This window comes from Aethalodelphis obliquidens, unplaced genomic scaffold (genome assembly GCF_003676395.1).
Source record: "Aethalodelphis obliquidens isolate GAN/ISIS:26980383/991018 unplaced genomic scaffold, ASM367639v1 scaffold17, whole genome shotgun sequence".
Taxonomy (NCBI): Eukaryota; Metazoa; Chordata; class Mammalia; order Artiodactyla; family Delphinidae; genus Aethalodelphis; species Aethalodelphis obliquidens.
In genome coordinates, this window is record NW_020837961.1 from 2,651,778 (window position 1) to 2,677,478 (window position 25,701).

Sequence of the window (25,701 nt, forward strand, 5' to 3'; positions counted from 1 at the left end):
AAAACATAATAGAAAAGAATATGAAAAAGAATGTATATGTGTGTATAACTGAGTCACTTTGCTGTACAGCAGAGACTACCACAACATTCTAAATCAACTCTACTTCAATAAAATAAATTTCTGAAAAAATTGTAACATTTTGCTCCTTAAGGTTCACTGAAATCCCCCCAATGTGCCAGTCACCGATAGCCTTAAAAATAGAAAGTTGTCAAGATTTATGGACGTTTTGAGGAAAACAACTCCAAGGAAAAAGCAAGCATTTATGTACCAACAGATTTTTAAATAGTGGCTGTCATTAAGTCTGTGCTAGTTCAACAACTGGCTTTGGCAGTATTTCATTATGAAATAAAACAGGCAATTTTCTACACAACCCTTAACTAATGCCAAATACAGGCACACCTTCTACCTTTCTGAATAAACAGAAAGCCCAGTTTATTCAGGTCAGTGCTTATTTCTTTAGTACTGAAAGCCCTAGTTTTAGAAATATTTTCAACTTAGGACCCTAACTACTAAAACTCTAGTTGACTGAGTTTCTATTTCTCCCACTTTATAATTAAGTTTCAATTTTATCAAGATAAAATGCTTGTACATAATGTAGTAATAATTTTTTTCCATTTTAATGCAATCATTTAGGTACATGTACATATAACTAGTACTAAAGTGAATACTGTGAAGATTACTCTATATAAGTACACCTGTAACATATAATATTGTACAGCAACTATACTTCAACAAAATATATAAATAATAAATAAATAAATAGTACTAAAATGCTTATAATTAAAAATACTCCCTGTCTCTCCCTGCTCCCTGTCCCAACATTCTCTTCTCCAAAGTACCCACTTTTAGCTCATTTGCTTCTTCTGGAACTTCACCCAGTATCTGTACACAGTAAATGCCCCCTGGAGAGATCCCACTTGCCCTGTTCCTCCTCTGGGCCCCTGTACAGCCACATTCCTGGTTCTCTCCATTACCATTTTGGGAATCCCCTTTGCCTGTCACCTTTGTTAGTTCTCTTGTTTCTTGGATCATATTCCTTTCTCTTTCCCGGATTTCCCCCTATTGTCTTGCTAGATAATATTCTCCAGTTGCTTCTTAGGAAAAAATGCATTTTTTTGAGTACATACATACATGAAAATGTCTCTTTTCAACCTTCCCACTTGATAGTTGGGTTGGGTATAGAATTCCGGGTTGAAAGTCACTTTCTGGCAGACAGGGAGGTCATTGGCAAGTGTCTTCCAGAGCCCAGTATTGCTGTCAAGAAGTGTGATGCCTTATTGACTCTGGATCCTTTATATATGTCCTAGTTTTCCTCTGGAGGGCTGAACAGTAGGCTTCATCCCAGCAGTGAAATTTCACAGTGACATGCCTTGACACAGTTGTTTTGTTGTGGTGGTCATTTTGCTTTGGTGGAGACTTCCAATCTGGAAATTCATGTTATTCCCTTCTGAGAAATTTTCTCATTGATTTTCTTTCTTCTGTTTTCTCTGATCTCTTTTGAGGTCTCCTATTAGTCAGATATTAGACTAATTTAATTTTAATTGATTTCTTACTTTACTATTTTTCACTTTCTTCTTTTCTGTCTCTTGGACTTTTTGTTCTACTTTTGTAAGATTAACTCAACTACATAGCATGCAATTTCTCTCCTATACTGAATCTCTATACTGATTTTTTTGCTAACAATATAATAGGAATTGTAATAAATGCATTTTGTTACATTATTTCAATGTACTTCATTTATTTAACTAATTGATAATGTTTATTAACAGAGTGGCCTGATTTGGTCAAGATACCTTCAGGTTAGCCTCTTGTCCAAGTGATCAGTTCCATTAGCTTCCTGTTTCACTCTCAAAAGTGTCCTATTTTGGGTGATAAAATATATGGTCACACTATTTACTGAGCACTTAGTTTGTACCAAGTGCTGTTCTAAGTGCTGTATGTGTAACAACACATCTGTACAACAACCAGGCGGAGTAGATTCTAATCATTTTACAGATTGGGAACCTGAGGCATAAATCCTTTAAGTAACTCATCCAACGTGTCACAGCTACCAGGTGGTAAAGTGGGGACTTGAATGCGGGAAGTCTGCTTCAGAGCCTTGCACTTTTTTTTTCTTTATCAACTATATTTGTTTGTTTAATATTTGTATTTATTTATTTATTATTGAGGTATGGTTGATTTATAATATCATGTTAGTTTCAGGTGTACAGCACAGTTTTATACATATGTGTATGTATACATATATATTTATATTCTTTTCCAGATTCTTTTCCCTTATAGGTTATTACATAATATTGAGTATAGTTTCCTGTGCTGTAGAGTCGGTTCCTGTTGGTTTTCTATTGTATATATAGTAGTGTGTATCTGTTAATCCCAACCTACTAATATATCCCTCCCCCACTTCCCCCTTTGGTAACCACAAGTTTGTTTTCTATGTTTGTGAGTCTATTTCTGTTTCGTATATAAGTTCGTTTGTATCATTTTTTTTAGATCCCACATATAAGTGATATCATAGGATATTTGTCTTTGTCTGGCTTAATTCACTTAGTATAATAATCTCTAGGTTCACCCACGTTGCTTCAAATGGCATTATTTCATTCTTTTTTTATGGCTGAGTTATATTCTATTGTATATATGTACCACATCTCTTAACCACTATAGATCCCACTTCATCACTGCTTACACTCCCTTATTTGGGAGATATTAGGTTATTTCTGAATTTGCATTACTGCAAAGACTTTTGGGACTCCTTTCTAGGTAAACCTTTCTTTACCTCCTTCATTATTTTCCTGGAGGATAAATTCCTAGTGAAACCAGCTGTCTTGATTCTCAATTCACACTCTTTAGACCGTGCCGTGCTGTGCACCTCCTGAGGATAGGAACTGGCTAACAAACCACTTGATTATGAAAAGGCAGAAAACAAGAAAGCAGACTAGGAGAGCCAACACTCTGAAAAGAGCTGTGATCCCCAAGTCAATGAAAAGTCAGGGGAGGCTGTAGTTCATTCTGATTTTTAAAACTCGTAGTGCTCTCCTCTGCACGGCTGACACCTAGTCTGATCACTGTCACCTTAGAATCTGCAGCCTCCTTGACACCCACACCCTGACCCCCACCATCTGCTGACAATGGCTGTCCATGGGAACCTGAACCAGTCCTTAAGACGTTAGTCCCAAGACAAATCTATACATCGGCAAATGAGTGGCAAAGAGGCAACTTTGTAGTGACATTAGGGCAGAGTCATGTCGGCAGCTCCTTTCTGGAAGGAGGTTTGCCTGCGAATGATTGTTGATTTTATAATCTCAGCAAGACTTCCATTTGCATGGATAACAGGGTTACCCAGGTAGGCAGCCATCGATTTTCCTAAAACGCTCCTTCTAAATCCAGCTTACATTTCATCTCTCTCAGGAAGTCCTCATGACCTGAAGTTATCCAGCTTTTCCAGCCTGAGCTATACCAATCTGTGCCATTCGGAGTACAAGAAGAACTGGGATCTGTCTTTTACACCGATTCAGCAAACATGTACTGAGTACCCATGTATGCCACGCTCTGTGTTAAACGTAAGGAAGAGAAAAGGAAAGCAAGATATTTCCATGCCCCACAATTTTCAATAATGTGTAACTTCTACAGATTTCACTTACTCCTTAAACAAAACAAAAAGCCCTGCCCATTCACTATCTGCAGTGCGTTCTCTTGTAATTTGACTCTTTTAATTTGACTGTAAACTGTTCTCCCATCTCCTATCTGTGCTTTTTATTCTTCTTATTGAAATTAAGCATACTGTTTGTATATATTGGAAAACACCCAACTGCAAACAGAAGAGACCGCGTAAAAATGAGTTAATCATCAGGTCACGTGTCTAGAGAAACTTCTGTACTTAAAGCAAGAGAATGTTTCCTTTGATTCAGAAGAAAACCCACACCCGGTGACTGCAGTCATTCTCCATCAATGGATGCTGCATTGAAATCTGTTTACATCTCTCTGTCTTGAGAGTCTGTCAGCTACTTGACAGCAAGGACCCTGTTTATTAATTAAGGTCTTCATCTCAAGTCTGTTGAAGTATATCTTTACTGGTCTTTAAGATGCAATAAACAGGAGAACACACCACTGATTTAATAACAGCTTTACATGGGAAGAGAAAAAGAGGGCCTACATCTATAAACAATTATTATAAAACACATCCTGATTTCAAGAAAGTTAAATTTTAAAAGTATGCCCCAGAATGGAGGAAATCCTGTCATTGTCTTTGACTGGACTTCTGGTCTCGAAAACAAGGTGGACTCTTGCCTCTATTAAGTCAATGGACAAAAATTCTTTAGTGTTGGTTGTATTGACTCAACTCATCCTCGTCTTCCTCCAGTGCTTTTTCTGAGACCGCTGATAACTTCCAAAGATTTGTCTGTTATTGTTTTCTGGGATTTCCATTTCCTCGTATGGAACCCTCCTCTGAATTCTTTGCTGGCTTTTCCAGCCTCCTGCTGTCCTCAGGGTCCTGCCTCTGAGGCTCTGTGGTCCTTCACTCACCTTGTCCTCTGTGTGGGCGCCCCGGCCCCCCAGGCTCCTCCCCTTCCTCTCTCGGTCCTCATGAGTGGTGCTCAGCCCTGGCTAATCATCAGAATCAAGGGCTTGGAGAGCCCTTGGAAAAGGTCCAAGCCCAGGTCCCAACCCAGACCCACAGCGTCAGTCAAGCTGGACCGATATATCAGCTCTGTGTGTTCATGCACCTTAGCCTCCGAGGCTCAATTCCTTCACCTGCACAATTACGCTATGCTGAAATCTACTGCATCCCATCGCCGAGTACGTTCTTGCTCCCCATCGTCACAGCAAACATCATCTCCTTTCTCTTTATTTAAAGCCTGCATGTCTTTGAAAGCTCAGCTCAAATCCTTCCCTTCTCACAGACTCCATCATCACAATTTATTCTGGATTGCTTACAAAGCACACTGAAAACTCAAGAGGGACCTGTTGACAACGAAACTGTCTCCTGGCTCAGCTTCCTACAACTGTCTTGTCACTTTTCAATTGTTTTCTCCACACAGCACTCCAACATTCCAAGGGATCTTTTTAAAGAAATTGGATTACGTTGCTTTCTATTTTAAATCTTCCAATGAATTCTCTTTGTTCTCAGGTTAAAATTCAAACCTTCTAACCTGGCCACAAGGTTCTACAAAATCTGACCTTCATCTTGCTCTCCCCTCCCATTGCCACCCTGGTCCTAACCAGATACATTCTTTCCATCCTCTGAGTCCTGTTCAGGCCGTTCCCTGGGCCAGGAATGATCTTATATTCACCTTCCCAAGCCAACTTAATAATTACTTCTTGGGTGAACACTTCTCTGACCTTCAGTCCAGGTCGATGTCCCTGGTAAAACCACCTCTTTCCATCCCATAAACACTCCTTGTAATGAAATGTTTTATCATGAACTGGACGGAATAGGGCAGGATATTAACTTTAATATACCACTATATTGTTTTATTTGTTGCCATAAGCATGCATTATATCTGTCATTTAAAACAATTATTTAAAAGCATGAAAGACAGTATGACATACTTGTTCAATGTCTCTCCCCTTCCCTAGAATACAAATTCCAAGAAGGGCATATACCGGGCTTGTCTTGTTCAGCGCTGTGGCTGCAGGATCTAGCAGTGCTTTGAACACAGGAGGCGCTAGATTTATAGAGTGAATGCAGTTGACTGAGAGGACAGAACATGAAAACGGTCGGGGAGGCTAAGCACGAAACTTGCCCAGGATGGAGATGGCCCTCGGTCCAGCTGAGAGAACGCAAGCAGGTGGGCACACCTGGGCCTGTCAGAGTCAGCATTCTCTTCCAGAGCCTCTCCCCAGCCTGAAGGTGGGGCCTGGAAGGCTTTCAAGCAGCAGCTGTGCTTAGTCTCGAGAGGGCAGCGTTCAGGTTACTGGCACCTGACTAGTTAGAAACAGGACCCGAGCCAGAGGCTGTGGGCAAATCTGATTTTTAACTTTATATTTAAATTTTTTATATTTAAAAATTTGTAACTTTTCTAGTTATACTTTTCTAATTGTATTTAATTTTTTAAACTTTTCTACTTATAATTTTCTAATTACATTTAAATTTTTAAAACTTTTCTAATTATAATTATCTTCATTAGGAATTTAGTACTCACCATATGCAGCTTGGTTTCATAATTTTGATCTATATATTTATCTACAATTTCCCAACTGAATCCACAATTCCCTCGGTACAAGATATTTCTCATAAACATTTTGCATCCTCACGACTTGGTACAATCCATGTCATATTCCCTACAAGTGAATGCAGCCAACATTCTTTCATCCAAGGAAAATGCTCAAAGTGTCAATATTCCTCAGATTCTTTCCAACAAGTTTTTTATGTTTAAATAAGTCGAGCAGATGTTCACACTTGTCTCACCAATGCTTATTGAAGTTACTGTGATTTTCAGTGGCCTTTCATTATTTTTGTTGTTTTTGCTTAGAAATATTTGATAGGGTATTTGTAAATAGGTGCTTGCAATGTTATTTGAACAAATGAAGTGGAATATTTAAATGAGAACATGTGCTTTGCATGCAATAATTGTAACTATTTCTCCATGGCTTTAAACATAGGACATGCTTTGTAAGTTGTAGGAATTGTGCAATGATATCTTTTGTTGTCCTGGATCGTATCGTAGTAACTAATAGACATTTGACATGGGGTTTATGGTCTTGTCTCTTTTCGGTGCAGCTTATGTTGTGGTGATATAGCAGAAACAGACTAAAAGCCACTAATTTTGTCCATGCTAATAACGGGAATCTTCAATGATTAAAAAGGAGGTGAAGTCGGCTCCAGAAACCCTGACCTGCAAAAGTCTAAGGAGAACAAAGACATTATTGAATCTGCAGTCTTTAAGAGCAATGCTGATTGATCCCTTTCTTAGAAATCTGAATTATACGTTCCATCTAGATGACACGCCTAGGTTTTGCTTTTCCCGTAATTGAACATACCTTGCACTAGGCATGTTTAATTTAGGTTACCAGCTGCTTTAAGAGAGTGTCAATTCAAGCCATGCTGTGACTTCAGTAGGGCTACGTTTATTAACCAGCATGACCCGTTATGATGGTTTCTAGGCCAACAGCATGAAATGAGGGTTTTTTAATTTTTATTTTTTTATTTACTTTTCAAATTATTTATTTGTGGCTGCGTTGGGTCTTTGTTGCTGCACATGGGCTTTCTTTAGTTGTGGTGAGCAGATGCTACTCTTCGTTGCGGCGCGTGGGCTTCTTGTTGTGGAGCATGGGCTCTAGGTGCTCAAGTTTCAGTAGTTGTGGCGCGTGGGCTCAGTAGTTATGGTACATGGGCTTAGTTGCTCTGTGGCATGTGGGATCTTCCCAGATCAGGGCTCGAACCCATGTTCCCTGCATTGGCAGGCGGATTCTTAACCACTGTGCCAACAGGGAAGTCCCATAAGGGTTTTTTTTAACCAAAAAAATTATATTCTTGTTCTTCCACAAAAAGATTTATATAGTAAAGCTACCGGACCTGTCCAGTGGCTGTTCTTAACAGGCTGGTTCCTTTTTCTCCACTGTGCTCTCACCAGGCTTGCCCCACCTCTTTCCTCCCCTTAATGAAAACCTAGTAGATAGTGAACATTTTGTTTATGAGGAATAAAAATTCATAATTATACAAAGAAACCTATAGGACATAAAAAGTTTTAAGATATTAACCCTGTTCCTAATTTAGGAAGGAAACACATTAATCAATTGATGTAAAATGTATTAATATGTGCTTACCATGGGTTCTGGTATCTGTGGCTTAGTTTCTCAACAGCAGCTTGACTGAACTCTTCATACTGTAAAAGGAAGAACATGAATTAAGTCCCCTGATTCCAATGTCACTGGGCACAAACATGTCTGAGAGTCTGGGTTCCTGGTCAAAAAGGAGGTCAGGTTGAGCAATTAAACAGGAAATGCTAAGTTCAGTTGAAAGAAGATGGTCTTTTGATTTTTGAACTGAGAGGAAAAGGCATAAGAGGTAAAATAACTCTGAGCCTCTGTGCTTTCCTTTCCCTGTCAAAGGACAGGTGCTGGGTCCCAAGAAGAGTGTGTCATCCCCAATCTCTAAGCTCCTAATGATTCTGTGTCTACACCAGCAGGCATGCAAAACCACAATTTAGCATTTAGATTCAAACAGCTCAGCTCTTTCCACTTCACCTCGCCCTCACAGAATTAGGAAACGTGGTGGCTAGAGCACAGGAAAGAGCCGGGTGACAGACAGCCTGTGGTGCAGTCTAGCTCTGAATGCTCCCTTCAGAAAGCATCACAGAACATCGATCAAATACTTGGTTGTTCAGAACTAGTTCTCACATGAAAACATATCCCCGTGCCCTTCCCTGTGCATAGAAATTCTCTCTCATAACTGAATAGATGACTATAAACTGGCCTCTTTTCCCCAGGAACCGTCAATGGAGGACACATTTTATGCATAAACATGGGAAATGGGGGTGTCAAATTTATACTGTAAAGGGTTTGGGGCCTTAATCAATTCTCGATTTTCCATACTAGGGTTGGGAAACAGTGATAAGGATTATCGAAAGTACTTCACTTCAGTTTTGTCTATTTTTAAAAAATTAATTAATTAATTTATTTTTGGCTGTGTTGGGTCTTCGTTTCTGTGCGAGGGCTCTCTCTAGTTGCGGCAAGCGGGGGCCACTCTTCCTCGCGGTGCGCGGGCCTCTCACTATCGCGGCCTCTTGTTGCGCAGCACAGGCTCCAGACCCGCAGGCTCAGTAGTTGTGCCTCACGGGCCTAGTTGCTCCGCGGCATGTGGGATCCTCCCAGACCAGGGCTCGAACCCGCGTCCCCTGCATTAGCAGGCAGATTCTCAACCACTGTGCCACCAGGGAAGCCCTCCACTTCAGTTTTGGAATGCATTTTTACATTGATGCAGGATGCTATATTCGTAACATCAAAAAGTAGCAAACTCAAATGAGGCAACTGACAAGGGATAAATTTCCAAAATATACAAACAGCTCATATAGCTGAATATCAAAAAAACAACCAACCCAATAGAAAAATGGGCAGAAGACCTAAATAAACATTTATCCAAAGAAGACATACAGATGGCCAACAGGCACATGAAAAGATGCTCAAAATCACTAATTATTAGAGAAATACAAATCAAAACTACAATGAGGTATCACCTCACACCAGTCAGAATGGCCATTATTAAAAAGTCTACAAATAACGATTGCTGGAGAGGGTGTGGAGAAAAGGGAACCTCCTGCACTGCTGGTGGGAATGTAAATTGATACAGCCACTAGGGAGAACAGTATGGAGGTTCCTTAAAAAACTGAAAATAGAGTTACCACATGACCCAGCAATCCCACTCCTGGGCATATATCTGGAGAAAAACATAATTCGAAAAGATAAATGCACCCCAGTGTTCATAGCAGCACTATTCACAGTAGCCAAGACATGGAAACCCCCTAAGTGACCACTGACAGATGATAAAGAAGATGTGGTATATATATACAAAGGAATAGTACTCAACCATAATGAAATAATGCCATTTGCAGCAATAAGGATGGACCTAGAGATGATCATACTAAGTGAAGTAAGCCAGACAGAGAAAGACAAATGTCATATGCTATCACTTACATGTGGAATCTGAAAAAAAAAAAAAAGATTGTTTTCAACTAGCGAAAATAATCATAACTTGAAATTGGATATTCCCTATTAAGCAACCTTTAAATAAGTCTAGGTATTAATTTAAAGGGATATGTCTGGTAATTACATTCAGGTACTGTGAATGTGACACAATTTCTGAAATGAGCTGTTAAATTTGAGTTAAATTAATCACAGACATTGGGGCCCATTCTAGTTAACAATGAAAATCATTGCTTAAAAATGTCATTTTTAATCCCAAATCACCTCTAGTCTAGAACTCCCATCACTGAGGAATCCTCTTGCTTTCTTGCTGTACTTAGCTCAGGAAGTTTTCCCTAATATATCCAATTTGACCTTCCTTACTAGAAAGGACCGTTTTCCATCTCTGTAACGATGAGGTCTTTCTCGCCAGCAGAATGAGTACAATGGCAATGCGTTTCAAGAATGTGTGGACACTAGAGTTTCTCTTCGCCATCCTCCTCCTTTGTAACATAGAGCTCTTAGTACCAAACATTGGAGTGGAAAAATCCCCTAAGGCTACCTTTTCTTATGCTAATGTAATTTTTTCTTCACTTGCTTCCATTTGCAAAATATTACTGTTAACCGCTTAGGTGTCTTTCTTCCCACAGCCAGTGAGAAGCATTCTCATTGCTGGCGTTGGGTCACCAAATTGCATAATGCTGCCCATTCTAGACTGGAACTATTGAAGGGAGAAAGGGGGGCTTCAAGCCTTTGTGTACATGGCGCATTTGAAGCATTCATTTTATATTCAGAGTAGGAGTAGAAACAAAACAGTTCTCTCTGAAAAATGTCAGTGCTCAAGGCATGGATTCTGTGATGCATTTTTCTCACTAAAAAACAAAAATTGAACAAGGCAGAGGCTCATACTTCATTTTATGCCACGTTATATGCGAGCTTGAGTTGAGTACCAACGTGAATTATACCCTGGTCTCCCTTTTTTTTTTTTTTTTTACTGCACTGTTTATTTAATTTGAATTAGTACGTCAACTTTCAGCAAACAGACTAAACATTAAGTTTCATGAGTTCCTTGACTCTGGCCCCAGTATGTGTTTTCTGTGGAGTATCCAGATAATGAGAAACATATTCCATTATGTTTCTAATGTGCTTATCATAACATAATTTAAAAATCCAGGACTTCCGTGGTGGCACAGTGGTTAAGAATCCGCCTGCCAATGCAGGGGACACAGGTACAAGCCCTGGTCCGGGAAGATCCCACATGCCGCGGAGCAACAAAGCCCGTGCGCCACACCTGCTGAGCCTGGGCTCTAGAGCTTGTGAGCCACAACTACTGAGCCCGCATGCTGCAACTACTGAAGCCCACGTGCCTAGAGCCTGTGCTCCGCAACGAGAAGCCACCAATGAGAAGCCTATGCACCGCAGTGAAGAGTCCCCCCACTCACTGCAACTAGAGAGAAAGCCCGTGTGCAGCAACGAAGACCCAACGCAGCCAAAAAATAAAAAAACAATAAAGTGAGCTAAAAAAAATCCATTAGGCAAGAAAATACAGTATATAGAGACATTAATAATACTAGATCCCATTTCTTGAGACTGTACTAGAGTCTGTACTAGATACTAGGCTAAGCGCTTTACACACATCTCACCTAATCCATTTAACAACACTCTAAGTTATTGTTATTATCCCTGTGGAAGACAGAATTCTAAAGACCCCCCAAGATTCTCACTCCTTGGTATATACACCTTCTCCCAGATATTCAACCAAATACTAGGTACTGCTGTAAAGGGATTTTGCAGATGTAATTAAGATCCCAAATCAATTGCCTGTAAGAAAGGGAGATTATCCTCAGCCCAAACTTCATCAGGTGAGCTCTTGAAAGGATCTGGGCTCTTCCAGGCAAAGGGGATTTGAAGCATGAGAGGGATTTGGACGTGAGGGAGAACGTCTGTTGCTGGCTTTAAAGATGGAGGGCACCACAGCTATGGTATGTGGGCAGATTCTCAAGGCTGAGACTGGTCCCTGGCTGACAGCCAGCAGAGAGATGGGACCTCAGTCCTACAACCACAAGGAACTGAAAGCTGCCACAACCCCATGAACTCGGAAGAGCCTCCAAGCCTCAGGTGAGATCACAGCCACAGCCAACACCTTGCATCCAGCCTAGTGAGTGCTGAGCAGAGAACCCAGCCAGGCCTTCCCGGGACTTCTGACCTGTAGAACTGTGAGCAAATAAATGGTGTTGCTTTAAGATGCTATGTGGTTATGCTCAACAGAAAACTAATGCAATGCCCGTTTTATAGGTGTAAAAACTGAGACATTATAAAGAATAGTAGGCAGACTAGCATGCAAAGAAAGAAAAGAGGGAAGATGAAAATTTCTTCAACTGGCTACTTCTGCATATTCAGTTTTTCATTAAGGCATAGATTTGCCCTGAAAAGCACTATGAATCCTCGCTGCCTCATCTACTCTCAGAGAGAAGGCACGTTTCTATTATTTTTTCTGCACTTCCCCAGAGAGATTCATGTTTTCCTTATTCACGTGATAATTCAAGATACACTAGAATTTTATTTTAAAGCAAGACTAGAAGCTATTCTGTTGGGAATTGTTAGGATATGTGATGAGTAACCAATCATTCTGCTACCAGCCCTTTATCCAGAGTTAGCAGAAGGTCCCTAGCAGGGTCTGAAATACGAGTAGATTCAACTATTCAAGCTACAGAAAAGCGACATGGGAGCTTCCCGAGTCTCTGCTTGTGCCCAGTACACAGTTTCTGAAATATAATCAAGTGCCTGCTTGGTGACCGTTCTTACCCTTGGAGTTTCCTAATGTGTTGGCACTGTTGTTAATTCAAAGGTTAGGGAGAGTGTTCCAAGTTAACTGTCCAATTAGCTCTACAACACAGAATTACACTGGGGGTGGTAGCTCAGGCATTGTGAACATAACAGTATAACTAAGTTTCAGTAAAAAAAAAAATATAGGTTAAGTAGTTCTCAAATGACTATTGAATAAGCTAGGAGGAAAATAATTCTCAATCTCACACACGCTTAAAAGCTCATCTCCTCCCCCTTCTGCAACTTGGTCTCTTAACAAAGACTCTGAATGAGAAAAGAATGGGATTTCAGTCTCCGTCTCCCATCATTTCTTGATGATCATGTACCCTGTGCTAAGCACTGCACGGAGGGTGTGGATGCTGTCAGTATAAAGCCAAATGAGACACAGCCCTCAGACCTGAAGGTGCTTACAGCCGTTTGGGATGTGGCTGGCACTGTGGAGACCAACTGTCTCACCAAAAACTCCAACAACGATCACAGCACAAAGAAACTTCCTACGAATTCCTCCCCAGCTGCAGGAGCCCACAAGGTTTCCAAAGCACTTATTTTCAATGCCATTTTCTTTGTGCCCAGAGACAGGGGGACCACATACCAGGGGCCCCTCTATTGAATGGGCTGTTTTCAATTTGCTCAATTAGGATTTCTTGGATCCTAGGTTCAGTCCTGGGAAGAGAACAGATATCTCCAGATTGCTATGCATTTTTGTCAAAGCAGCGGAGGTACCCCGGAAGTGGTGTATATGAATAGTAGGGAAAAGTATAATCCTAAATTTATAATGCTATTAGAGTTTCCTCCAAAGATCTTAAAGAGCCAAGATTTAGAAAACATACGTCCTGGTATTTTAGCCACCTGTGCTTGGGATATTAGATCACGCGCAAGTTTCCAAATTGTTGACAGTAAATTTAAAGGACCCTGGCTGTGGAGCCAACGTCAGGTTTACTAGACCCCATTCTAATTTATACAACTTTTTCTTAGCTTTCTATCTCCCTATCATCATCAAATACTATTCGCTGAAAACCTATGGCATATGCTTAATACTAACTTTAAGAAGTGTAATTTTTTAAAAAGGTGATGTTTACATTGAGATGCAAACTCAAGACGCATGTCAAGACTTACAAAAGCTAGTAACCACCATGGTGTATTTTTAGCCTTCCTTAATTAGGAATAAAATCACTCACTAGACTCTAAATTACATTGAGTTCCTTTCTTCCTCCCTCCCTCCCTCCTTCCCTCCTTCCCTCTCTCCCTCCTTCCCTCTCCCTCTCTCTCTCTTTCTTTCTTTTCACATTTCCACATCCTAACAAAAGATGTGAACATTAGGATGTCTTTTTTTCCAATTCACCAATAATCGTCCATAAACTCACAGCCACAAGGAGGAAGCCCACATCTGGCTGGGGCTGGGATGCCTGGTGACATGTGGAGTGGCAGTGTCCCCAGCTACCAGCAGAGATGCTTCTCCTTCCAAACCCGCTATTCTTCACGGAATGGCTTTGAACACAGCATGGAGAGTGCATCTCAGTGATATGTGCCTCGCTTGTTGTTTTCATGGTCTGTTCCAGAAAGGAAGTATCAAACTTAAAAACTTATTTTCCGGGAGTTCGGATACAGTAAGTTCCTTCCATTTATCTGAGGAATCCTATATAAAGCCAGGCTTTATAAAATGGAGAAGATATAACACCTGCATACAAGGGGGTTGATGATGTTAATATATTATTTTCAAGAAAAAGGAGGGTTACTTGGCTTCTGTAGCCAAGGCTTCTTCTCCTTCATAGACGGTCAGCATGTGACCCTCCCCTACTAGAGGCTTCCTGTGGTACCAGGAAAGCCATTACTTTACACAGCACTTAAGGATGAAAGGTGCTAATGTAATTATTTTTATATTAAACGACAAACTGTTAGGATGCAAATAACTCTAAGAAATATAAAGTGAGAGATAAACACACACCCGTCTGGGAAAGAAACAGCAGCCACCCCAAGGCGCTCCTGATGTTAGGAAAGCTATTTTCTATTTTGCTCTTATAGGTTGGTTGGAAAAGGAAGCTTTGTTATCTTTCAAAAGTCTTCTATATTGATAATAACACCTGGAGATTAGGAGTGTGAGATCTTAGGAATTTTAATGAGACTGTTTGTGATTCACCCAAACGAACCCAAAGGTAAATGAGAAGCTTGGGGGGAAAAACACCCAGAAATTCTAAAATGTGTGATTGGTGGTCTACATACTGATCAACTCCACACCAACAATACTTCTCTTTTCTAGGTGATTTTGAAAATTTTCCGGGACGCTGTCGTGTGGAAGTGGGTTTGGGAGAATGCACAGGGTGGGGCTGGAAAGAAGGTACAGTTTAGGGGGGGAACTTTACTGTCTTCTCTTTTTTTTTCCAGAATGCCAAAGATAATATTCAATGATATGTTTTGAAGCACTCTAGAGTGCTTATTACACAGAAACTGGAAAATAATAAAACTAAAAATAGAGCTACCATATGACCCAGCAATCCCACTCCTGGGCATATATCCAGAGAAAAACATAATTTGAAAAGACACATGCACCCCAATGTTCACTGCAGCACTATTTACAGTAGCCAAGACATGGAAACAATCTAAATGTCCATTGACGAATGGATAAAGAAGATGTGGCACATTTATACAATGGAATATTACTCAGCCATAAAAAGAATGAAATAATGCCATTTGGAGCAACATGGATGGACCTGGAGATTATGATACTAAGTGAAGTACATCAGACAGAGAAATACAAATATCATATGATATCACTTATATGTGAAATCTTTAAAAAAATTACAAATGAACTTATATACAAAACAGAAATAGATTCACAGACATAGAAAACAAACTTATCGTTACCAAAGGGGAAAGGGGAGGGGAGGGATAAATTAGGAGTTTGGGATTAACATATACACACTACTAAATATAAGATAGATAAACAACAAGGACCTACTGTATAGCACAGGGACCTTCACTCAATATTTTGTAATAACCTATAAGGGAAAAGGATCTGGAAAAAATAGATATATATGTATGTATAACTGAATCACTCTGCTGTACACTTGAAACTAACACAAGATTGTAAATCAACTATACTCCAAAAAAAAAGGTTAAGATTTAATAAAGAAACAAAAAAGAAAATAACTATTACTAAGCCCTTTCTTATTATGTCAAATATGTGGGTATATCCACTACTGATGATTCATTTTACTATGATGAATGCAGCATCTGTGTGCAAACGACGGCAGAGTGGTGGGGATCAGGGAGAGGCTTGAGGCCCCGTGAAGAAAGGACGGGCCCTTAGGAGACAAGGCAACCGGGACTGACCCGGGCGGACTGCCTCGGGGAAAAGTGCTCGCCCTGATGAGCGCCTCACCCAGCGGCTCCAGCCCCGTGTTCCGACTTCGTTTCCTGTCACTTCCTCTCACACACGCTGGGCTCCCACGAAGCTCTCAGCCTGGGCTGGGATCCCAGCTCCATCACTGACCAGCTGTACGGCCTCAGGCAAGGGGCCTCAGCTGTCAATATCTCCGACCCCTCCTCTGTAAGATGAAACCGATCACAGTGCCTCCCTCACATAGTAAATAGTCAACGGGAGCTCTTTTTAAAAAAAATTTATTTTATTGGAGTATAGTTGATATACACTTGTGTTGGTTTCTGGTGTACAGCAAAATGATTTAGTTATGTATATTTTTTCATATTCTTTTCCATGATGGTTTATTATTAAGATATTGAATATAGGTCCCTGTGCTATACAGTAGGACCCTGTTGTTTATGTTTTAGACATAGTAGTGTGTACATGTTAATCCCAAGCTCCTAATTTATCCCTCCCCCTCCCCCTTTCCCCTTTGGTAACCGAAAGTTTGTTTTCTATGTCTGTGGGTCTGTTTCTGCTTCATAAATAAGCTCATTTCTGTCATATTTTATTTTATTTTTTGGCCGCACTGCACGGCATGCGGGATGTTAGTTCCCACACCAGGGATCGAACCCATGCCCCCTGCAGTGGAAGCACCAAGTCTCAACCACTGGACCGCCAGGGGAGTCTCTCTGCCGTATTTTAGATTCCACGTATAAGTGATATCATATGATATTTGTCTTTCTCTGTCTGGCATACTTCACTCAGTAGGACAATCTCTAGGTCCATCCACGTTGCTGCAAATGGCATTATTTCATTCATTTTATGGCTAATATTCCATTGCATATACGTGCACCTTCTTTATCCATTCCTCTGTCAATGGACACTTAGGTTGTTTCCATGTCTTGGCTGTTGTGAATAGTGCTGCTATGAACATTGCATGTATCTTTTTTTTTTTTAACATCTTTACTGGAGTATAATTGCTTTACAATGGTGTGTTAGTTTCTTCTGTATAACAAAGTGAATCAGCTATACAGAGCATGTATCTTTTTGAATTATGGTTTTGTCTGGATATGTGCCCAGGAGTGGGATTGCAGGATCATATGGTAGCTGTATTTTCAGTTTTTGAGGAACCTCCATACTGTTTCCCATAGTGGCTGCACCAATTTACATTCCCACAGCAAGAGCTCTTTTTATGTTTACTTTCTCTAAATAAATTCGCAGTGATAAAAATGTCTCATAAAGCCACCGACCTTGGATTGATTTATTTGACATCCATCAGGAAGTCTGTTCCCATGTCCATGAAACTCAGAGAAGCCCTCTGTGTTCATAACATGGGAATTTGGGGCAGATAAACAGGAGGGAGGAGTTTCAAAGCCTCAAAAACTTTCCTTTTTATGATATGACACTGTATCCCATAAAAATATATTACTGGCACATCCCCACGGTTCTCTTCATTATCTTCTACACATCGCTCAAGGTGTCATACCGTATGAGATACTGGTGGTAATAGCTGTTATGATTCACTGATTTAATATTGTCTTTGGGACGACACCTATGAAGAGTCAGTCCTCAAGTCCAGTATCGCATTGTTTTTGTGGGAAAACCAAGTGTCAAATCATCTGGCCCTGAGGTCAGATGCAGGAGTAGAAAACAGGCATTGGGAGACCTGGGTTAAAGAAAGGCCAGGGGAGGGAGACACGAACCACTTAGCTACAAACCACTACGAACCCAGCTACGAAACACTTAGACACGCTCCTCAGTTTGAAACCAAAGGAATTGTTTCACTGGTCTCCATACGCTGTTGCAGGAACAACACACATAGTTTGGCAGAGACCAAATCCATTAAAAAAAAGAAAAAGAAGAAGAATGTACTGCTCTTAAACCTGAGACAGTAACAAAAGCAGTGATCTTTACTGGTTCATTACGCGTGTATCATCATTGCACGGCAGCCCCACATCCGAGCAGGAAATAGCCAAACACAGAAAGACCCAGAAGAGAGACCCGATATTGTCATTTTCACTGTCCACTGCAATGTGGGAACTTTTTCAGGTGTCACTCAGCCTGGAAGTTACTATCTTTCTACCCAAATCCAGATGATCTATAGACCCCTTCCCAGTGCCCCAGAGAGGAGAGACCATTCCCGGGCAGGAAGCAGCTGCCCCAGGCATGTTACCGAGAGTCTACTGCAGGTGCCCGAGCTTCCTTAGCTGCCGGTCTTACTGGAACCTAGAGCAGGAAATTAGGAAGAGCAGCTGTTCTGGCTATAATAATCCACTAGGTGAAGGTTTTTGCTTAAAATCAAAGTTCTGAGTTATCGCGGTGGGAGCCACCGGGGAACCTCTGAGGTTAGACAGAAACAAAGTGCCACGTTGGTGGGACTCTTACAGGCACAGACGTCACGGGGATGGGATCGAGGGCTACCAAGGACAAGAAGCCAGAGACGGAAAAGGACGCGGATGCAGACGTCGCCCTGGGTTACATCGCACTGAGGAATGGACCAGCTCCCTATCGAGGAGGTGTGAATTCATGGCACAGGTGCTCACATGTTATTTGTGATTAGGGGCTTGTTTCTAGGCTTGGAGTGTCTGTGTATCTATCAGCTCAAACGTCACTTCCAGCCAAGTCTCATTGATTGGAAGGGGCTGCCTGGAGCTCTGCGTTGATAAGGTATCCAAGTCTGGGGCTTGACTCAGAAGCTGACCTTGACGGGCAGGGGATGGAAGCGGGCCCTGGGTGCAGGGTTGGGGGAGGTGAGCAGTCTTGGTGACAAATCCTAGGCCTTAGCTGGTGGGTAAATCATATGTGGTTCCTGACCTGTATGTACAGTCATTCTCAGTGCATCTTTTTGCTCTCATGATAAAGTTCTAAGTCCAAGGAATCCTTTAAGATTTGTTTAAGATCGTTACCTGAGATAAGTACATCTTTGAAAACAATTACTGTCAAAATGCTGGGGCCAAGCAAGTGCACAAATGACAGTCCTCACAGCCTATGCCAAACAAGACCAGCTTCTGTGTGAGCCACGGGGTTGGGCGGCGGGGTGGAGGTCTCTGTATGCCTCATGCTCAGTCCCACCAGGGTTAAGAGGCCCATGCTATCACGCAGAGCTGGGATTTAGAGCCGTCTGTGAAATTCCATCAAAAGAAACCGAATAAATCCCTTCCTGGAAGGCTAAGTCAAGGCTGATGTGAATCTTGCATTCACAGCTGCACACACTCAAGATGGGCAACAGATCAAGGGCTGTGCACAAAAGCCCGGCGTCACTGGAGAGAAGCAACGAGGCAACAGATGTTCTGGACTCTGTTCAACCTGGCTGCCTCGCTGTGCGTTTGTCCTCTTCTCACTGGTGGCCACTTTTGATATCGAATCAGGTTTCTGATCTTCATCTTTATCACCTGAGTGGAGTAAGACCCAGTTCAGGAACCTGAGCCCTCATTCTGTGTCACTGGCCCTGAGTGGCACTAAGTACAAAACCACGTTCCCAGTCCTTGAAATCGGGGTGTCAACCGCGTGCCGGGCACCGTGCAGAGCGTGTTCCTCATGCCCTTGCATTTAGAAGTCACGACATAACAAGAATCATGCTAAGACAGAGTCTTTTTTTTTCAGAAAAAAAAAATTGGGATTTTTATTGTAATTGCATGGGAATTACTTTTATCAATCTGATAGATTTGACATCTTTATGATATTGAATCTTCCAATTGATAAACATGATATATCTTTCCATTTATTTAGATCTTGTTTCAATAGTTTTATCGTTTTTCTCCGTGTGCTGAACATCTTTTTTTTTTATTGAAGTATAGTTGATTTACAATGTTGTGCCAGCATATCCCTTTTTAAGATCTATTCCTACATACTTTGTATCTGTTGATGACACTGTAAGTAGTATCCTGTTTTATTGCATTTTCTGTCTGTTTCTCATATATAAAAATAAAATTGATTTTCATACCTGGATTTTGTATCCTGTTGACTACCAAATTCTCTTATACTTTGAGGTGTTCTACATGGACAAGCATATTATTAGCAAATAATGATAGCTTTGCTTCTTCCATTTCAATCCTTACACATTTTATACTTTTTTTCCCCCTTACTGCCATGGTTAAGACCACCAGTACAAAGCCGAATGGAAAAATCATGATTTGGGGAATCTGTGTCTTGTTCCTGATCTTAAAGAGAAATGCTTTCAATGTTTTATCATTCAGTATTGCTATTGTTATAGGCTTTTTTTGTTTTTTTTGTAGGTTGTCAGATTAGGGAAGTTCTCTTTTATTCCTAACTTAACCTAAAAGGGTTTTCACTTCCTGGGTTTTGTACGTAACTAGGAAAACCTTATGCTGGGAAGTTAAGAAACATAAAAGACATAGAGCCTTGATGTGTTCCAGGCACGGTGCCCAGCACTTTACAAATGTTTCTTTACGACAGCCTGATAAAGCAAATGCTCAGATTCATGATGAAGAGGCACAGAGGTCAAGGAACTGGCCAAGGCCACTCACAGCTAGCAGGTGGCAGGAGTGGGATAGGAATTCAGGTGGTCTTAGGAAGTGGGCACTCTAACACTGCCACAGGGCAGAGGAGGCACGGAGACCCAGGGAGATGAACTCAAGCCCAGGGTCGCAGAGTTGGACCTGACTCAGAGGCAGGAGTGGAACCCTTCTTGACCTCAAAGACTGAGCTCTCAGCTGCTCTCCTGTACTTGCCGAGGGTTGGCCAGAAAAAGGCTTTTTCCTTTATTAACCTTTACTATATGAGGCTGTACTATATTGCCTTAAGAAATCCAGTTACTGCATCGTTGATACATATTTTCAGGCCAAGTCTCACCTGGGAATAAAGTCTGAATTCTCAGATTTTGCTTCTAAAATCATCCGTGCTCTCTCCTGTTTCAGAGGAGAACGTGTGGGGTCACGCCCACATCCACATCACCAGACGGAGACAGACAGGTTTTCTAAGAGCCCTCTGACTACGTGCCCTGGATGGTCTGATTTAAAGGCATGAGCCACACAGCGGGTTCTAAAGCCCTGGGGCTGGTTTCTAGGTTGGTGGATGAAGTGCAGCACAGGCTGCTGCTTTAACACCACCCACTCACCACGCCTCACAAGGATGGGGGAGCGTGTGTGAATGTCACAGCATAGACGGGAATCTGGATGCATTCCAAAGCCAAATGCAAATGCTCTTGGAGTGCCCTCGGCTTCATTCCCTTCACACCTCTCCTTGCCGGTACTAAGGGACGAAGGGAGTAATAGCAGCAAGTACATTTATTCACACACTCATTTTTCTGCAAAAACTCCAATGCCATTGCTTCTCAAGGACAGGTCGAGAACATGACGTTTCCTACGGAAGCAAACTCAGAAAGCTTTCAAACCAGAAAACAATGTGCAAGGAGGAGGATAGATTTAAGAAAAATACCTTAATGTGAAAGCCAGTCTGAAGCCTGGTTTTGTTGATAAAATCATACACTGGTATTCCCCAACCAATTTCACCAACATACTCAGGTTTATATTTGGCCGGCAAGCTTCTCTTTGAGGCAGGCCTCTGTAAATATCTGAGATCTCCCGTTTTTTCTAATGCAGGACGCTTTTCTCCTATATAGGAAGTATGCTGAGCAACTTTAGGGAGATGGTCCTTTACATAATCTGGGCCTTAAAACAGAAAGAAAAAAACACTTTGAAAAAACCTCCACACTTTATTCTAAGATGCTTTATTCTAAATGGTGGAAATAATAACAACTAATGCTTGTATGTCATTGACTATATCCTAGGTGCTCTCATAAGCCTTTTAGATATGTTAATTCAATTACTCCTTGTATTAACCAAGTGAAGTTGGGCGTATTATTTCCCCCAGTTTATACGTGGGGAAAACAAGGCCCAGAAGGATTGGTTACTTGTCCAGAGTCACAGCTAATGAGCCTACAGGCTGTCTCACGGTTTTCTTTATAACCAACTTAATACAGACACGTTCTTTTTTAAAATTTATTTTATTGAAGTATAGTTGATTTACAATGTTGTGTTAATTTCTGCAGTACAGCAAAATGATTCACTTATACATACACATATATATATATATATATATATATATATATATACACATTCTTTTTCAGATTCTTTTCCATGATGGTTTATCACAGGATATTGAATATAGTTCCCTGTGCTCTACAGTAGGACCTTGTTGTTTATCCATTCTCTATATAATAGTTTGCATCTGCTAATCCCAAACTCCCAATCCATCCCCCCAAACCTCCTTGCCCTTGGCAACCACAAGTCTGTTCTCTATGTCTGTGAGTCTGTTTCTGTTTTGTAAATAAGTTTATCATTTGTATCATATTTTAGATTCCACATATAAGTGATATCATGTGGTATTTGTCTTTCTCTGTCTGACTTACTTCACTTCGTATGATAATCTCTAAGTTCATCCATGTTGCTGCAAATGGCATTATTTTGTTCTTTTTTATGGCTGAGTACTATTCCATTGTATATATGTACCACATCTTCTTTATGCATTCATCTGTCAATGGACATTTAGGTTGTTTCCATGTCTTGGCTGTCAAATAGGAGACACAGTCTTTACACTAAAACTCCTCACTAATACCACATATGCAGGATGTTGGTCTTTAGACATCGAGATGTTTTATCTAGAGAGATAAAATCCTGAAATGAGGATTAGAAAATTCCCCAAATGTATTAGAAGCCATGGGAAGATGGAGAGAATTGTCAGATGAGGACAGCTCATAATGGATGACGCCCAAAGGCAGGGGCATTTAATAAACATCGGTATTTTAAATGTAAGACAATGAACAAAGGAATCAATGAATTGTGGAAGTGGGTGAAGCAAAAATAACAGGAGGTGTGGGAAAAGATGGCTTCCATACACTTGGTGTTGAGAGCTGATGACGTGAACATGTGAAGAGAAGCCAGAATGGTCCTGATTAGAACAGACAGTGATCTGCTGGCCCAGGAAGAGTTTCGGAAGTCCCGGAACCAAAGTGGCTGCAGGATTGTCTGGGCAGGTTGGGGAACACAAAGAAGAAATGTCACTCCTCTTACCCAAGGTGAACCCCAGACCTTGGAGGCAGAGGCTGTGCTGTGGTCACGGTGTCACCTGGCCCTTCCTGACCCCGTGGCCCCTCTCATTTTGTCTTGGGTCGTGGAGCTCAGGGTTTGCAGGGAGCACAGGTGGGCGGGGGGTTGACCACATGCTCCGATGCAGTGGTCGGTGTGGTTACAAGTCTGTGCCTGGAAACATCATCCAAGCTTTCCAAGGGAGCTGAAAATGTGAGAAATTGCTCCCCAGACACAGGCTTGGGGCAGATGTTGCCCCAGCTTCCCAGTCACCGTGGCTCCCATGACGCCTGCATGTTCACTGTGCCTCATTTCCCGTGACGGACCCGTCGTGGCCCCAGGTTCTCACTCAGGTAAAGTATAGGATGGCCCAAGCATGAAAAACTGTTTTCTCTCCCAATGTGACGGGTGTTGAGCGCTCACCTACAAAACTCCTGCCATAAGGAAAATTTTGCAATCTCCTCCAAACAGCATGAAATTACAACTGTATTAGTCTTGCTGGAAGTTCAGGGTATTTTGAGGCTGGTGTTTTCCCAAATGTTCCCCTAATATTGCTCCTGTGAGTGACCATGACAAAGCCTAGGCGTGAACTGGGGGTTCTCTATTGTCAAATACACTTGAGAACACTATCCGTTTGCTGTTGAGAGAGTCCCAGCACATGAAAGTGTGTTAAAAGTTCTGAGAAATCCGGGCTTCCCTGGTGGCTCAGTGGTTAAGAATCTGCCTGCCAATGCAGGGGACACGGGTTCGAGCCCTGGTCCGGGAAGATCCCACATGCTGCGGAGCAACTAAGCCCATGCACCATAGCTACTGAGCCTGCGCTCTAGAGCCCATGAGCCACAACTACTGAGCCCATGAGCCACAACTACTGAGCCTGTGTACCACAACTACTGAGCCCGTGCACCACAACTACTGAGTCCACATGCCACAACTACTGAGCCCGCGAGCCACAACTACTGAGCCCATGTGTCACAACTACTGAAGCCCGCACGCCTCGAGCCCGTGCTCCAAAACAAAGAGAAGCCACCACAATGAGAAGCCCACGCACCGCAACGAAGAGTAGCCTCCGCTCAGCCACAACTAGAGAAAGCCCATGCACGGCAGTGAAGACCTAACACAGCCAAAAATAAATAATAAATTTATTTAAAAAAAAAAAAAAGTTCTGAGAAATCCTGCGGTAAATTAACCTGTTTGCAATTATGTAATCCAGCGTTTCCCAAACTTATCTAAACATGGATCCTTTTCCTCGTTGGGTCACCTGTATGCATCCTGCAGACACCAGCAGATTTGGGAAAATATTGATCCTCCACGTAATTTTCGGTTGTTGCTAAAATTCTGTCGTCACCTCACACTATTGCAAAAGTGAGAGCAGACGTATATCTGTAGTTATTCCTTGTCACTCTGCAGACCACATTTTTTAAAAGAGCAATTACTTGACAGCTGAGTCTAAACACTTCGTTTTAGACAGAATCGTAGAAAGTGAACGTGCTCTACAAGCCAAGGGTGGGGAGAGGAGCTCCCCAAGAATCTAGCTTCCCTGTGGCATTTCAGTTGAGTCACTGGACTTTCCTGAAACCCCATGTACTCCTGTGTGCTTTAGAAATAGCGTGATGCAGCGTGAATGGCACAGGAAGTTCTGGGACATCCCTCCCTGGCTGCATAGCTGACGCAGGCACCTGCCTATACAGCAGAGGCAGCTGAGAGTCACTGTCTGCAGTGGGCCAGGTTCACAGCCGTCCCCTGGAGCTGGCCTGATGCTCACCTAACCAAAAAATCCACTCTCACCACGCAGGCAGCAATGCAGACGTGGGGTTTCCCTGATGGGCAGTTCCACGGGTGTCTGGCTTTAAATGACCCATGTTTCCCTCCCCTAACCCTCATCCTCCAGAGCTGAGACTCTCTGCTGGATCCGATTCCCTGCTTCAAGGTCAAACTTCCAACTCCTGTCCAATCCACGGTCGCTTTGTTTTTCCTTTAACGGCTATCATCTCTGTTCGACGACTGTTGCTACGTCCCTTAGGGTGTTCCTAGCTGTTTTTCATCTTATGGCACGTTTTCTTGGGTCGTTCATTGTTTTCCCCAAAACCCCGGCCCCCATTTGCCAGCCATGAAGTTGACAGCTCCTGGGTTAATAAAACCCTCATGTGCCCATCTGCTTTGGGGTTCTTGTCAACACCTGAAGACCAGCTCCAAGGGGACAACCCGCAGCTGTAATCCTGAAACAGAGCTGCCCAGCACTGGTCTACTGCCAGGGGAGCCACGTCACGATGGGGGAAAGAGAGGTGCTTCCATTTACATCTGTGCCAGGCTTCATGGGTCCTCATTTCTGCATCTTCCTGCCCTGGAGAAACTGTGATCTCACGGCCAGCGGGTAGATCCTGTCTCCCCTGTACGTGCCCAGCATGGCTTGTTCATCAGTGTCTGAAATTCTCAAGTTATGGTCGAAGATGTGGTTTTGAAGCTAAACTACCGTAGGGTCAAATCCTGGCTTTCTCTTGTGCTTTGTGACCCAGGGAACATCATTCGGCCTCTGAGTTTAGGCTTCTCATCTCTAAAATGAAAAAAGACACACGCACCCCAGTGTTCATAGCAGCACTGTTCACAACTGCCAGGACATGGAAGCCACCTAAATGCCCATCGACAGAGGAATGGATAAAGAAGACGTATTATATACATACAATGGAATGTTAGCCATAAGAAAAACAAAATAATGACATTTGCTGCAACATGGATGGACCTAGAGATTATCATACTAAGTGAAGTCAGACAGAGAAAGACAAATATCATATGATATCACTTATATGTGGAATCTAAAATATGATACACATGAACTTATTTACAAAACAGAAA

The 25,701-nt window shown here is 41.9% G+C and overlaps 1 protein-coding gene across 12 annotated transcripts in view; it reads right to left on the minus strand.

Annotated features, from left to right (window-relative positions):
• Window positions 1-25,701, minus strand: part of SPMIP2 (sperm microtubule inner protein 2) — a 158,641-nt gene that overhangs the window by 31,566 nt on the left and 101,374 nt on the right. For 7 of the 12 annotated variants that reach the window (XM_027116855.1, XM_027116850.1, XM_027116852.1 and 4 more), the window contains 2 exons: window positions 21,203-21,435; window positions 7,765-7,823 (listed from right to left, as the gene is read on the minus strand). In XM_027116855.1, the coding sequence (XP_026972656.1) occupies window positions 7,765-7,823; window positions 21,203-21,435 (292 nt within the window). The remainder of the gene's footprint in view (window positions 1-7,764; window positions 7,824-21,202; window positions 21,436-25,701) is intronic. The other 5 variants (XR_003434933.1, XR_003434937.1, XR_003434936.1 and 2 more) reach the window with 1 other exon arrangement.